Here is a 13,499-nt window from a genome sequence, read left to right on the forward strand (position 1 = left end):
AGAATGAAATTAGAACTTTTTTTGTCCTAATTTTGTTCAAATTAGAAAAACTCAAAATGTATTAAAGACCTAAGTGTTAAGACCATGAACCATGAAACTCCTAGAAGAAAACACAGGCAGAACACATTTTGGCATAAATCATAGCAACAGTTTTTGGATCGCCCTCCCAAGGCAAAGGAAACAAAAGAAAAACAAAAGGAACCCAGTTAAACTTAAAAGCTTTTGCACGGCAAAGGAAACCATCAACAAAATGAAAAGACAACCGACTGAATGGGAGAAATATTTGCAAGTGATGTGACCAATAAGGGGTTAATATCCAAAGTATATAAAAAGCGCATACAACTCAACATCAAAGAAGCAACCTGATTTAAAAATGGGCAGAAAACCTAGACATTTTTCCAAAGAAGACATACAGATGGCTAACAGGCACATGAAAAGATGCTCAGTATCGCTAGTCCTCAGAGAAATGGAAATCAAAACCACAACGAGGTATTTCCTCACACCTATCAGAATGGCTGTCATCACCACAGATGACAAATGTTGGCAAGAATGTGGAGGAGAGGGAAAACCCTGAACACTGTTGGTGGGAATGTAAATTGGTGCAGCCAGTATGGAAAACAGTATGGAGTTTATTCAAGAGAGTAAAAATAGAACTAACATATGATCCAGCAATTCTATTCCAGGGTATATATCTGAAAAAAATGAAAACACTAATTTGAAAAGATACATGCATCCCAGTGTTCACAGCAGCATTATCCACACTAGCCAACATATGGAAGCAACCAAAGTGTCCATCAACAGATAAATGGATAAGGAAGATGTGTGGGTCCACATGAGGAACCATTCAGAAAAGAGACTGCTGGAAGGAAGGAAGGAAATATATATATACACCCACACAATGGAATGCTACCCAGCCATTAAAAATGAAATTTTGCCATTTGCAACAACACAAATGAACTTGGAGGGTTTTAAGCTTAATGAAATAAGTCAGACAGAGAAAAACAGATGGTGTACGGTATCACTTATATGTGGAATCTGAAAAAAATAAAACCAGTGACTAACAAAGAAGACATACTCTGAGATCTAGAGAATAATCTAGTGGTTACCAGTGGAAAGAGGGATTGGGGGAGGGCAAGATATGAGTAGGCAACAGGTACAGATGACTATGTATAAAATAAGCTATGTGGATATATTGTACAGCACAGGAAATACAGCCAATATTTTATAATTATAAATGGAGTATAACCTTTAAAAATTGTGAATCACTATGTTGTACACCTGAAACAAATACTATACATCAACTACACCTCAGTTAGAGACCTGAAAAATCTAAAGCTCTTAAAATAATCAATTAAAATAAAAGGATTTAAAGAAAAATATTCAAAGTACTAGCTTTCTCCTCAAGTGACAAACTACAGATGCTGAATGACTGAAGCTGGGAAAAATGTGGTCATGGATCTAAAAACCCTCTGCAGACCATCAGGTCATCCACACCAGGCACTGCTGATCTTCCCAAAGCCCACAGGACAGGCAGAGTGCAACTACAGTCCCTGACTGACACATGAGGAAGCAGGCCCTGGAACTGGGAATGGTGTGGGAGCAGGCTAAGTGGACAAGATGACCCCGGGTCCCTGTCTCCTTCAGAAGAAGCAGCGGTGCCTCAGGGAGGTGGAGCAGTGGCGGGCCTGCGTCCAGCATGCAGGAACTCTAGCACACACTCAGATCAAGGAATGTCCCCCTAGAAGTGCCTCTTTTAAAATATAGAGCTTTATTTTGGTTGCTGAGATTTTCATAAGCACTTGGTGCACAGAAAAGTCATTTCTTACAAAATAAAAGGCAGCATTTTGTACAGCGACTCACACTGGGGTCAGAGTAAGGGCAAAGGACAGTGCTGGGGATAGGAGGGGCCCACGCTCTTGTGCCCCAAGTCCTCAGGGAGAAGCCAGCTCTCCTAGCTCCCTCCAGCCCCCACCCTGCCCACCCGGGAGAGCAGCACCGGGGGCCCAACAGAACCAGCCTGGGAAGCCATCTGAGGTGCACAACAATGAACCTACCAGGCTGGTGAAGGCCCTGCATGAAGGGCCGGGTTGGGGAGGGAGTGACTGTTCAGGCTGAGCCTGCCTGGCTCTGGAACCGACATACTCACAGTTGGGTTCAGCACAGCCCTTGGGGAGCCGGCCTTCCTCTTCACTCAGGCTACTGACCCTGGGTTGGGGACTAGGGACACAGACCATGACCCTCAGGAAGCTCACAGGCAGGTGAGTGGGACAACACCTAAGCAAGGCAGCATGTACAGTGTGGGGGCAGAGAAGGCTCAGAGGGGACAGAGCACTGCCATGTGGGGGGCGGGGTGTGCTCTGTGGAGATGGCAGTGCCTGAGCCAAACCTGGAGGAGTGGGTGGGACCTGGGTGGGTGCAGCCTGCAAGGAGGGGAGAGCATGACCCAAGGCACAGAGTGGGAAACCATGGTCGGGTCAGTAAAGGCAGGTGGTCTCCATGAGAACATGGACATAGATGGGGGCCCTAGGCACCTCCATCTCCACCAGTCTGGTGCTCAGGAAGGGCGGCTGGTCTCAGTGTGTTTGTGGGATTTGAACCCTCCCTGTACGTGCAGCAGGCACTGAGCTGACGAACATCCTCCTGAGTTTGGAGCAACTTGGGTAGGTTCCCTGCGCTGTCCAGCCCAGCACCTGCCTGCACACCTGAGCCACTCGAAGGAAACCTCCACACGCCCCCTCCTGTTTCCAGCACACCCCTATCATCCCTGGGCAGCCTCTCAGGAGGGGTTCCGTATCCCAGTCCCCTTCCTCCCTCACAGGTCCATGTCCAGGAGAACTGTGTCCTTAAAGGAACCGAACCCAACTCCAGCCTCCCCAGGCAGCAGGGAGGGTGTGGCAGTGTCCCTGGAGGGTCTAGGAAAGGGGAAAATTCTGGGGCAGTTGTCTCTTTCCATCTCACTAGAATCACCTCCCATCCTTAGAAGTAAATCTTTTCTTCCCTGAGAAGAGTCTGGGTTTGGTGTGTGTAAAACGCAGTTCCCTGTAACTCAAATACACAAACCCTGACCAAAGTTTCAGTATTGATTTTTTGCAACTCTTCATAATCTCTACAAGAGCTCGAGGGACTGGAAACCCACCCAACTCTGTTCCCTTTTTCTTTCTGAAAAATAATTCCAAGTTCCTTCCTGCTGAGGGTTGTAGAATTAAAGTGTTTTGTAGGTACCTTGTTCTTAGTCCCCAGAAGGCTTGGGAGCTTGTTTTTTTCAGGGAGGTGGTAAGAAGACAGAGAGGGGCCTGGAGCCTTCATAAGCACGACTTCTTCATCCCGAAGGCTGCACTCCACTTAGCTCGGCTGGGCAGGGCTGAGCCTGAGAGCAGCGTACGTGGCTTCCCCACGTCTTCAGACCGCCCCCAGCCGCCCCACTCCGTGGCTCTGCCTGCTCACAGGATAGTGCAGAAGATGCTGCGTTTGCTGTGGTAACCACCTTCCACATGGGCTGTGATCCTGGTCGCCATGGCTGTCACCTTCTGCCCACCATGAGCAGCAGAGGGTCCTCGGAGAGAGTTTTCAAGGTGAGGCCGTGCAGGTGGGTTCGCCAGGTGCCACGTGTCAGACCTGGAGATGCAAAATGAGAGTGAACTCTTTGAAAGCGTCTAGAACATTTGCTGAATGCCCTGCACATTACCTTTGGCACAAGATCACCAGATCCAGAGGTTTAAATCTGGGTGTAGGTTGCATCTCCCTAGTTACGCGATAGCAAAAGGAGGTTGGACGTGTGCGAAATTGATTCTGGTTCTAACCCTGCCCTCAGTTCTGCACGTAACCTCAGATAAGTCCCCTCTTGTCCTATTTCCCCATCTTTAAACAAGGATCTAGATAAGACCAGTGGCTTTCTTCTTTTTCTTTAATTCCCCCAATTTTACCCAGCTCGATGGCCCTAAATGTTATGCAACCTTTACTCATAATCACCAAAAACTAGAAACTACCCAAATACCCTTCAGCTGACTCATAGATAAACCGTGTAGTACATCTATAGCATGGAACACCACTCAGTGATAAAAGGAATGCACAACAGATGCAACACCACAGGTGAATCCTGGATGCACTGGGCGAAGTGTAGGAAGCCAGACTCAAAAGACCACACCCTGTATTCTTTCTTTTATATGACACTCTGGAACATGCAGATCTACCGGGGATGGAAGTTGGTGGGCTTCGAGTCCCTTAAGCTCTTGGGGAGATTATGAAGGGTCGGGGAAAATCAAAACAATAGTGAAGCTTTGATTAGGCTTCCTGTCCTAAGTTATAAGGAACTGCCTCTTACACACATCAGATCCCGAGTTTCTTAAGCCAGCAACAAAGTCTTCTACGTATTTTTATGATACTACTATAATGAGCAGGACTGCAGAGGTGTGGGTAGAGTCAGAGGCTGGGTATTGTGGGGTGAGTAAAAGCCCGGGGTATGTTCAAAGCACTGCAAGCGTTTGAGTTTGGCAGCAGAGCGAGATCCTGAGAAGGAGTGAGGAAAAGAGAGGAAACGAGCACATAGTGCACAGTGCCAGGCTGACACATCTGGGCTGGACCCTGAACCCCGGGGTCTCCAAAGGGGAAGGAGGGAGTGGACCCTACGGAGTCCACAATATGAGCTGCTGGGATATGGGAAGAAAATATTAGAATTTCTACTTACTGTATATTTTATAAGTTACGAATATATAAACATACATATGAGGGGTTGCCTCAAAAAATATATTTTACTGAGAAAGTGTATAATAAAAAGGAGCAGAGATCGTTACTACAGAAAAAGAGGAACCACCGGAGGTTTCTGACCATGCATGTGACACGCCCAGAGCTGATTTAGAGACATGACTCTGGCAGGATGCAGAGGACAGCCGGCAGGATCGGGGGTGGTCTAAGGGCCGGGGGACCGGCAAGAAGCTGCTGCAACAGGACAGAGGGATGAATGGCGCAGAAGTGATACCAACAACAACGCTAGTTATTATTATTTCTGCAACCAGTATAGCACACTATCAACCAATGAGAACAGAGTCCACCCATAAACAACTGAAACAGCTGTGCTGGTAACAGGGGTCATGGGCTGGGAAGAGGAGGTGCCAGGTGTAAGAACATTTTAGAAGCAGAATCAAGAGGAACTGGTAACTGACTGAACTTTGGTGTCAGGGAGAATGAGAAGCAAAGATTTTGCTGCCAGAACAGAATGGATGGTGATGCCATGAAAATGGGGACCAGGGCAGGACAGAGGCTTGGAGAGGTGAGTGTGAAGCAGCTATACCCTGAGACAGGAATATGAAAAACAAGGGACAACCGTGGTAGCGGCACGGACACTTTAGGTATGCTTCTCGGTCACATGATCTTATTTCATCTACAAAGCAGACAAGATTAACTGGATTTTACAAAGGCTCAGAGAGGTTGAGTAACTTGCCCGAGGTCACACAGCCAGTAACTGGCAGAGGTGAGATTTGAAACCACGTATTCCTGACTCTTAAAGCTTATTCCCTCCTAGGGAGTCAGGCTCAGGTCCTCAGCCCAGACCTGACACACAGCTCAAGCTCAGGCCTTTATCTGATCAGAGCTGAAAGCTGGCAGGACTGGGGAGCAGGGGCAGCCCCAGTTACTGGGACTGGCTTCCCCACTGACCTCACTGTGGTCCTAGAAGATTGGTTTAGGCAACCCCAAGCACTTACTTTTTCTTGAAGACCAAGAACTTGTTGTTTTGCATGATGCATTCTCGGTTGTTTGAGATCTGCTGAAAGATGGTCTTGTTGGTCTTGCCCTGGAAGATGATGTTCTCCTGCACCAGAGCCTTGGCGCGGCCTTGCACTGCAATGCCATAGGCCCGGAATGAGTGGATCCGGTTCTTTATTACCTGGGAGAGGCAGCCAGAGCTTGTCACACCTCAGGGACTCCTAGACTGGTAGGGGAGCCAGGTAAGTGAATGACCAGTTATAAAATTGAGGGGTAAGAGCATGCTAGGTAGGTCAGTATTGAGCCATGGAAGCTCAGGGAAGGACTATCAAGACCAGCCCAGAGGAAACCAGGGAAGGCTTCCTGGAGGAGGCGATGGGTATGTAGGAGTTTATCAGGAGCAGAGCAGGGGAGAGCTGTTGCAGGAAGAAGGAACAATGTGCGAAGGCCTGGAAGCAGGGGACGTGGTCCTAGAAGCTAGGGCCACTGGCAACCCAACTGAGGCAACAGCGAGCCCTCCTCTCCCTCTGCCCCTACAGTGCTCAGATGCAAAGGCGAGGAATTCGTTACACCTTGCCTAAGTCAATGACTCATGAAGCCACAAGGCCAACAAGAGGCTTTGTGACTGAAATTTCACAAGGGCAGGGAATGGGTCTGTTTGGCTCAACACTGAGACTCTAGCACCCAGCTCAGGGCTTTGCGTGAAAAGGGAGGTCAGAGCTCACTGTCCTGTGGGAAGATGAACAAGCAAAGGAACAGACACAGAGCCCTGTGGGAAATGCTCTTTGAGGGGGGGTGGGCATAAGCACCTCAGAAGTCCAGAAAAGGGGCACCTCAAATAGCCTGCGGGGTCAGGGAGGCCTTCCTGAAGAAAGTGACAGCCACACGGTAGGACTCACTTAAAAAAATGGGGAGAAGGCTAGTCCGGGTACACAGGGAACAGTGTGTGAAGGGGCCTCAAGGCAAGACTTCTCTCCTCATAAGCACCTACTGCATACCAGGTCCTGTGTGAGAGTGTTCTGTGAGGGGAAGAGAGCTGAAACAGCCCCGATCTTGCCCTGAAGACACCTCAGGTGGCACCCCCACCCCCACTTCCTGCCAGTGAGCCTTGTTCTTCAGGGCCCAGTTCATAGGTTGCCTCCCGAGTGAAGGCCCACCTGCGTCCCCCAGGCTGGCTTGTGGCAGCACCCTCGCAGAGTGCTGCAGGATTAAAGTTCTGCTTCTCAGGAGAGAGGGCACGAGGGCTTTTGAAGGCCATGCCCTGTGCTGGCACACACATCATGCACACATACACACCTTCGTGTCGGACATGGGCAGGAGCTGCAGCCCGCTGCCCCGGTTGCCAATGATGTCATTTTCAATGACGACAGTGCTGTCACCCTTGGTGATGATGCCATGGCCTCTGTTGTCATAGATACCGTTGCCCCGGAGCTCCACCTTGCACTGCGCCTCGACCTTGACCCCACTCTGGCGGTTGCAGGAGATGCTGTTGTTGGCCACACGGGTGAGCTGGCTGCTCTGGGCCACAGTGATGCCTCTGTCCCCGTTAGCGTGGATCACGTTGGTGATGACATGCAGCGCCTCACTACTCTGGACATAGAGTCCTGAGGCTACGGATGGAGGGGACAGGGAACAGAGAAAGCACAGGGTGGCCAGGGTCAGCGCTGACAACACCAGTAGGAAAAGCCTTCCTAGAATCGTGCACCCAGGAGGGGGGCAGGGGGAGGACAGGTAGTTACACGCAGAACCAGCCCTGCATAGACCAAGTTGAGCAGGAGGAAACCCAGGAACAGCAAGGAAGCTCTGTGCCTTCTGAACTAAGTCCTCATTAAAGTAGCCAGGAAAACATGATGTGAAAAGATTCCTTAGGCTCAGCTGGTCATCTGGCCCAGGCTCTCAACCTGTGCTCGAATGCCTCCCACAACACACTCATCCTGCTGCCATCTGTACCTCCTGTGATGGGGTGCTCACTACCTGCTCAAGGCAGCCCATTCCATGTCTAAACAGACAGACTCACCTGCTAGAAAATTGTGTTGTTTTGTTTTGCTCTGCGTGCTGAGCTATAATCTGCCTCCCCACTGTTTTAGGACATTTTCTTTTTCTTAGGAAGTAATAAATTTCTTAGAGACACTATGTGTTTGTAGAAAAAAGCACAAAATCAGCAGGCTTAGAGCCACATGACTTGGTCAGGAAGCAGCAGCATGGGAGGCAGATCTTGGGGGGTGAGGACTACCCACTAGGGGTGACATCCACCAGCCACCAGAGCCAGAGGCCCCGGGCAGCGCTGGGGGAGGCTATGGGGAGGACGACCACTGAGGAATCTCATGGGAGCTGTGAGCTTGCAAGGCCGAGCCTTTTGGTGCCACCTGCCTGTTGCTTCTCCTGGCTTGGATGAGAACAGCGAAAATAAATCAGGTATTTGTGAATTTATGTAGCTTTGCTTGTCATACTGGACAGCATGGTGACATGGAGGAAACCCTGAACTGGGGTACCAGGTTAAGCGGCTGAAGGAAGTGGCTGATGAGGCTGAAAGGGCCTTACGGCGGGGAGAGCACGGGAGGCCGTGGAGTGAGCCAGGGCCGTGGGGAGGGCCCTCACCTCCGTTATGATTCACACTGTTGGACTCGACCAGAGCGACGGTGACCGGCCGGCGCAGCGGGTCCTCATCCTTCTCCAGCTCCGTCTCCCACAGGATGGCGTCCCCGTCCTCACTGAAGCTCTCCTGGGCCCCGTGGCCCCCAGGGAACTCCCCAGAGCCGTCCTTCTGGCTGAACACGGCCACTCCGTACAGGCCATTGTAGCTGACGTGGTTGCTGGTGACGTGGGGCAGGCTGGACGACATCATCCACACACCACAGCCCTTATTAGCTGGGACAGCGAAAGGGGATGGTCACTGACGCCAAGCACCCAGTGACTCCCCATGAGGGGAAGCAGAAAAGGCACTGGCCTGGGAGACCGAGTCCCTGCTCTGCAAATGGCCTTGGACAAGTCACTTTAGGGCCTGGCTGCAGGCTTCTCCTTCATACAAGAGGGGTAATGCCAATCAGGTCAGTCTCGAAACTAGAATAACTCCATGGGGTGTACAGGTGCTCTGGGAACTCTCAAAGCCCCATTTCCAGATCAGAAGCACACAAGCCCACGGTGACAGCGACAAAGGGGCCCTCTGAGCTCATCCAGCCCAACCCTTCCCTGCACAGAGATGGAGGCAGCCTCACTTTGAGCCCCAGCCCTACCACTTCTAGCTGTGTGACCCTGAGCAGGTTATTGAACCTCTCTGTGCCTCAGTTTCCTCATCTTTAAAATGGGGTTAATAACTGCCTACCTCAGAAGGCAGTCATGAGGATTAAATGTGACAACACATAGAAAGGGCCTAGCAAGAGTCCAGGGCCTGAATGTAGGTTAGCTATTACTATTGTTAGAGATGCAGTCCAGAGAGATTAAGGCCTTGCCCAAAGTCCCAGAATGAGTGAGAACAGCTTTCCTCTGTTATTACCCTATTTCTCCCATTATACTTTTAGTTCTCTGGATCAAAAGAAAGGATAAGAAGAGTCAGATGTCCACTTGTCAGAAATAAATGGCCCCATCCTTACACAAGATCCACTCCTGCCTTCAGCTATTTTAAGTGGGGATAAAGCTCTCTGCTTTGCTGACCCCACAGGGTCATCTGGATCAGAGGGTGGTTTATGAGGGGCTCATGCCTTCTGAGAGGGGCTGCGTGGCTGTGACTTGAGATCAATGCTGTTCTTCTAGATGAGGTCTTTGACGCCCAGGGAAAGGTGGTGACTTTCTCAGGACCCACAGCTGGAGATGGAACCTGGGCTTCCCGCCTCCAGGCTAGGCTGGGCCCAAACCTCCCCCTCCACCAGGAACATGCCCCTCACCGTAGATGGTGTTTCCTTCTATCAGGCCTTTGCCTTCGTCCCCCACAACCACGCCGTCTGAGTAGCCAAAGCAGATGAGGTTGCTCCTAAGGACAGGGACCCCTCCACGGCGGATGTCCACACCTCCCCACTGATTCTCTCGGATGACATTTTCTATGGAAAGAGGCAGAGAAGAGGGTCAAGGGCCACTTACCAAGCTGGCAACTAGGACTTGGACAGCTGACAGGAAGGAAAGTCCAGGAAGGATTCCCAGGCCTTCCCCTGTCAGCAGTCAGCACCCCGAATCCTGTCTGGTGTTTGACTTTCCAGGGACTTGTCTGCTGTCTGCCTTCCCCAAGGTCAGGGTTTGTGTCTGTCCTGTGCTCTCCTATATCCCCAGCACCCACTGTACCCAGTGGCCTGGAGGACTGATAACTAAGCATTAACTGGCTTTAGAGTCCCTGGGCCAAGGTCAGGCAGGGCTGCCTGTCCTGGTGGGGGTCAGTCCTCGGGGGGCTGAAGCCAAATCCAGCCATTTCCCCACAGGCCTGTCCTTATTCTTCTTTTTTCTTTTTTTTTTTAATTTTTAAAACTGCTTTTATTATTTTTTTAAATTTCATTTTGGGGGGGAGGTAATTGGGTTTATTTATTTATTTTTAATGGAGGTACTGGGGACTGAACCCAGGACTGCATGCAGGCTAAGCAGGCGCTCTACCACTGAGCTATACCCTCCCCTCAGCCTGTCCTTCTCAGCCTCAGCTCAGGACTGACCACAGCCTTCCTCCTCCCTCCGCCTCTACCACGTCTCTGGGGGTTAGTGGGTTGAAGAGTCACAAGTTAGGAAGTTGGGTGGGGGGTCCTGGGACATGGCTGCCCAGCACTGTGGCAGGGGAGACTCTCAGCCTCTTGCGACAGCTATGGCTCATGAGACCCTGTGGGACTGGCCTCTTCCTGCCTCTGGGACCCCATCTCATCACTGCAGTCACATGCACGACCTCCAGGCCCCTGAGGCACACCAAGTCTGTCCCCACAGCTGGCCCTGAGTGGATCCTGGTTCTTTTCCTGCGTTCCTTCCTATCATTCAGCTTCTGGCCTACCTGTCACCTTCTCAGAAAGGCGTGGCCTGATCACACAGTCCTTAACACCCACACAGTTCCTCTACTACCTTATTTTATGTTTTCATTCAATGTGTAGGCAACTGAGTTAACAGAAAATAAGGTAGAGAGTAAGCTGTTGGTATGACTTTTCTTGGGAAAAAAAGTAAGTTTTTATGTTTTTCCCCAATCCTAAAATGTCAGTTCCTGAGAGTAGAAATCACATCTGTTTTGTTCTCTGCTGTATCCCAGCTCCTGCACACAGCGTGTGCTCAACAAATGTCTGATGAATAAAGGCAGGCTGGATTCATTCGGGGGGATTCACTGGCCCAGTATTCACTGAATCTCTATATTGTCCCAGGTATAGCTGTGCTCTGTGCTGAGGCTACACTGATATACCAAACAGACTTGATCCTCGCCTTAGATGTACTGCCTTACAGCAAAGGAGCCTGACATTAAACAGGTCACAAGAAATTAAGTACGATGTCCTGCAGAGCAGTGTCACCCAGGAAATGACACTTAGGGTTAGACTGGAAGGATGAGTAGGAGCTGGCCAGGCAGACGGGAAATGGGGATGGAGTGCCAGAGTAGGCACAAGCCTGTACAAAAGCCAAGAGGAGGGATTCAGACAGTTTGTGTGGCATCCATGTTTCTGACATTGTTACGTGAGCTGCCTGTTCAGATTCTGTAAGCGCCAGGCCTGGCACAGGGCAGACACTCCCTCCCTGCCTGAGAAGCATGGCCGGTGCGTGCAGCCGGTGTCCCTGATGCTAGCCAGCATGAAGGAGGCCAGTCTGTCGAGGTGAAGGACTGGGTGGATGGGAAGCCAGGGCCGCTGGCTCAGCTGTGGTCGCCTGGCCGGCTGCGGCTCCAGGCAGTCCCAGCCCTACCTGTGATGAGGCCTCTGCCATTCTCGTTCACAGCTATGCCAGCCGCATGGCCCCTGAAAATGTGGTTCTGGCTAGAATGGAAGGAGAAGAAAACAAAAGGTGAGACCAGACCAGTGTCATGCATCAAAGACAACATCCATCCAAGGTGACCACCTTCTTTTGTGGACTTCCCAGGGGGCTCAAGTCCACAGGGGCACGGGCACCCCCCCAAGCCCGAGAAGCTAAGTAGTCAGCAATCTTCAGTTATTATTGGCCGGAAACAACCTACGACTATGCCATAGAAGCACAACGACACCACGTCCCTGCGGCCTCTCTGGACCATTGTCCACATACTAACACCATTTTAAACAAACGTCATCATGGTGCACGGTTAACAGGGAAAGTCTGGGTGGTGTCAAGAATTCCTAGAAGCCTATGTTAAGCTTGTTTGGGAGTGATCTGCATCCAAAGCCTGAATCAGATTCCGCCTGTCACAGGCCTACCATCTTCTGTTTGTATCCAACAGCTTACTTTCTACCTTATTTTCTGTTAACTCAGTTGCCTACCCACTGAATGAAAACATAAAATAATGGCATGCCTTATAAGATGAAATCCAGATTTAAAAAGGGGCCGAACACAGGGCCTGGCACCCCACAGAACTTCACTGAGTAGGAGTTGGCTGATAATAAGCCCTCCCATCTTCTAGGATGGGGGCCAAATGGTTAATGTCCTTGGGGAAAAACAGCAAATTGTGTTGATGCTGGGGAAGCCAAATGTCAATGCATCTACACTATGCACTGTGGAAATTTAGAGTGAAATTATCTGCTAAAAACATCCTTATGTTCTCCCTCAGATAGATCTGAAGTATCTGCTTTGATGTGATTACAACTCAATCAGCTGATGGTTACTATGGGTTTGTAGAATTTAGGGTCAGATGCAGGCCCTGGGCTAGGGCATGCCTCACTCATATTCCTGAGACCTGTGCCATAGCAGCAAATGCGTGACTGGTATGCTTTTAACACAGATCTCACTTACATGCAGAAAGGATCCACAGTCACTTGAGAAACATGCATGTGTGTGTATACAGGGTGGGCAGAACACAGATAGAAGAGGTACCAGAAAACATGAGGAAAAGGGGACAGATCATTGCTCCAAGAACCAAGAGTGGGATATTAACTACGGACGAGCCAGTTTGAGTTCTGTGCTTCCTTGCAGCCAAGGCAAAAAAGAAAAACACAACAGGTTACATAACTGTCAGTGGCCAAAGAACATGCTGTGGTTTGCCTCATCCAGGTCACTTTGAGGACCTCCCAGTTCACTCTGTGCCCTCCCACAGATCCCTACCCTTCCTCATAAAGAAACAGAAAAAGCACAGCCTATTCCCTCAAAGCAACCATGTTTTAAAACCCTGGTCTGGTTGTAATATTCCTTGCTCAATGCCCTACAGCAGTTCTCGGGCACCACACGGTCTGGGCGTCTGGCTGCTGTAACAAATTATGCAGACTTTGTGCCTTATTCTCTTCTAGTTTAGGAAGTCAGAAGTTCAAACTGGGTCTGACAGGGCTAAATCAAGACCCATGTTCCTTCTGGAGCCTCTAGGGAGGAATCCATTTCTTGTCTTTCCCAGCTGCCACGGGCTGCCTGGACTTCCTGGCCTGTGGCCTCATCACTCTGATCTCTGCTTCTCTGACACATTTCCCTCCAGGGCTCTCATCCTCCAGCTCCCCTCCTCCCCCCTCTTCTAAGGTCCCCTTGAGACGATACTAAGCCCATCTGGCTAATCCAGGATGCTCTCCCCATCTCAAGATCCTGAACTTAATCACATCTGCAAAGTCTCTTCCGCCCTGTAAGACAACATACGCACAGGTTCCAAGGATTAGGAAATGGATATATTCGAGGGCCATGATTCCACCTACCACTCTTGGTGTTTGAGGTCCTCTGTGCTCCAGTACCAACCCCACTATGCAGGCTGATCT

The 13,499-nt window shown here is 50.2% G+C and overlaps 1 protein-coding gene across 5 annotated transcripts in view; it reads right to left on the reverse strand.

The window, feature by feature from the left end:
- Window positions 1-966: 966 nt before the first annotated feature.
- The window catches only part of FBXO10 (F-box protein 10), a 45,683-nt gene continuing 33,150 nt past the window's right edge, over window positions 967-13,499 (reverse strand). For 2 of the 5 annotated variants that reach the window (XM_074361851.1, XM_074361847.1), the window contains 6 exons: window positions 11,545-11,615; window positions 9,582-9,734; window positions 8,299-8,568; window positions 6,997-7,310; window positions 5,700-5,881; window positions 967-3,615 (listed from right to left, as the gene is read on the reverse strand). In XM_074361851.1, coding sequence (XP_074217952.1) covers window positions 3,441-3,615; window positions 5,700-5,881; window positions 6,997-7,310; window positions 8,299-8,568; window positions 9,582-9,734; window positions 11,545-11,615 — 1,165 coding nt within the window. In that variant the 3' untranslated portion in view covers window positions 967-3,440. Of the gene's footprint in view, window positions 3,616-5,699; window positions 5,927-6,996; window positions 7,311-8,298; window positions 8,569-9,581; window positions 9,735-11,544; window positions 11,616-13,499 lie in introns of those variants that run through there. The other 3 variants (XM_074361848.1, XM_074361849.1, XM_074361850.1) reach the window with 3 other exon arrangements.

This window comes from Camelus bactrianus, chromosome 4 (assembly GCF_048773025.1).
Source record: "Camelus bactrianus isolate YW-2024 breed Bactrian camel chromosome 4, ASM4877302v1, whole genome shotgun sequence".
Lineage (NCBI taxonomy): Eukaryota > Metazoa > Chordata > Mammalia > Artiodactyla > Camelidae > Camelus > Camelus bactrianus.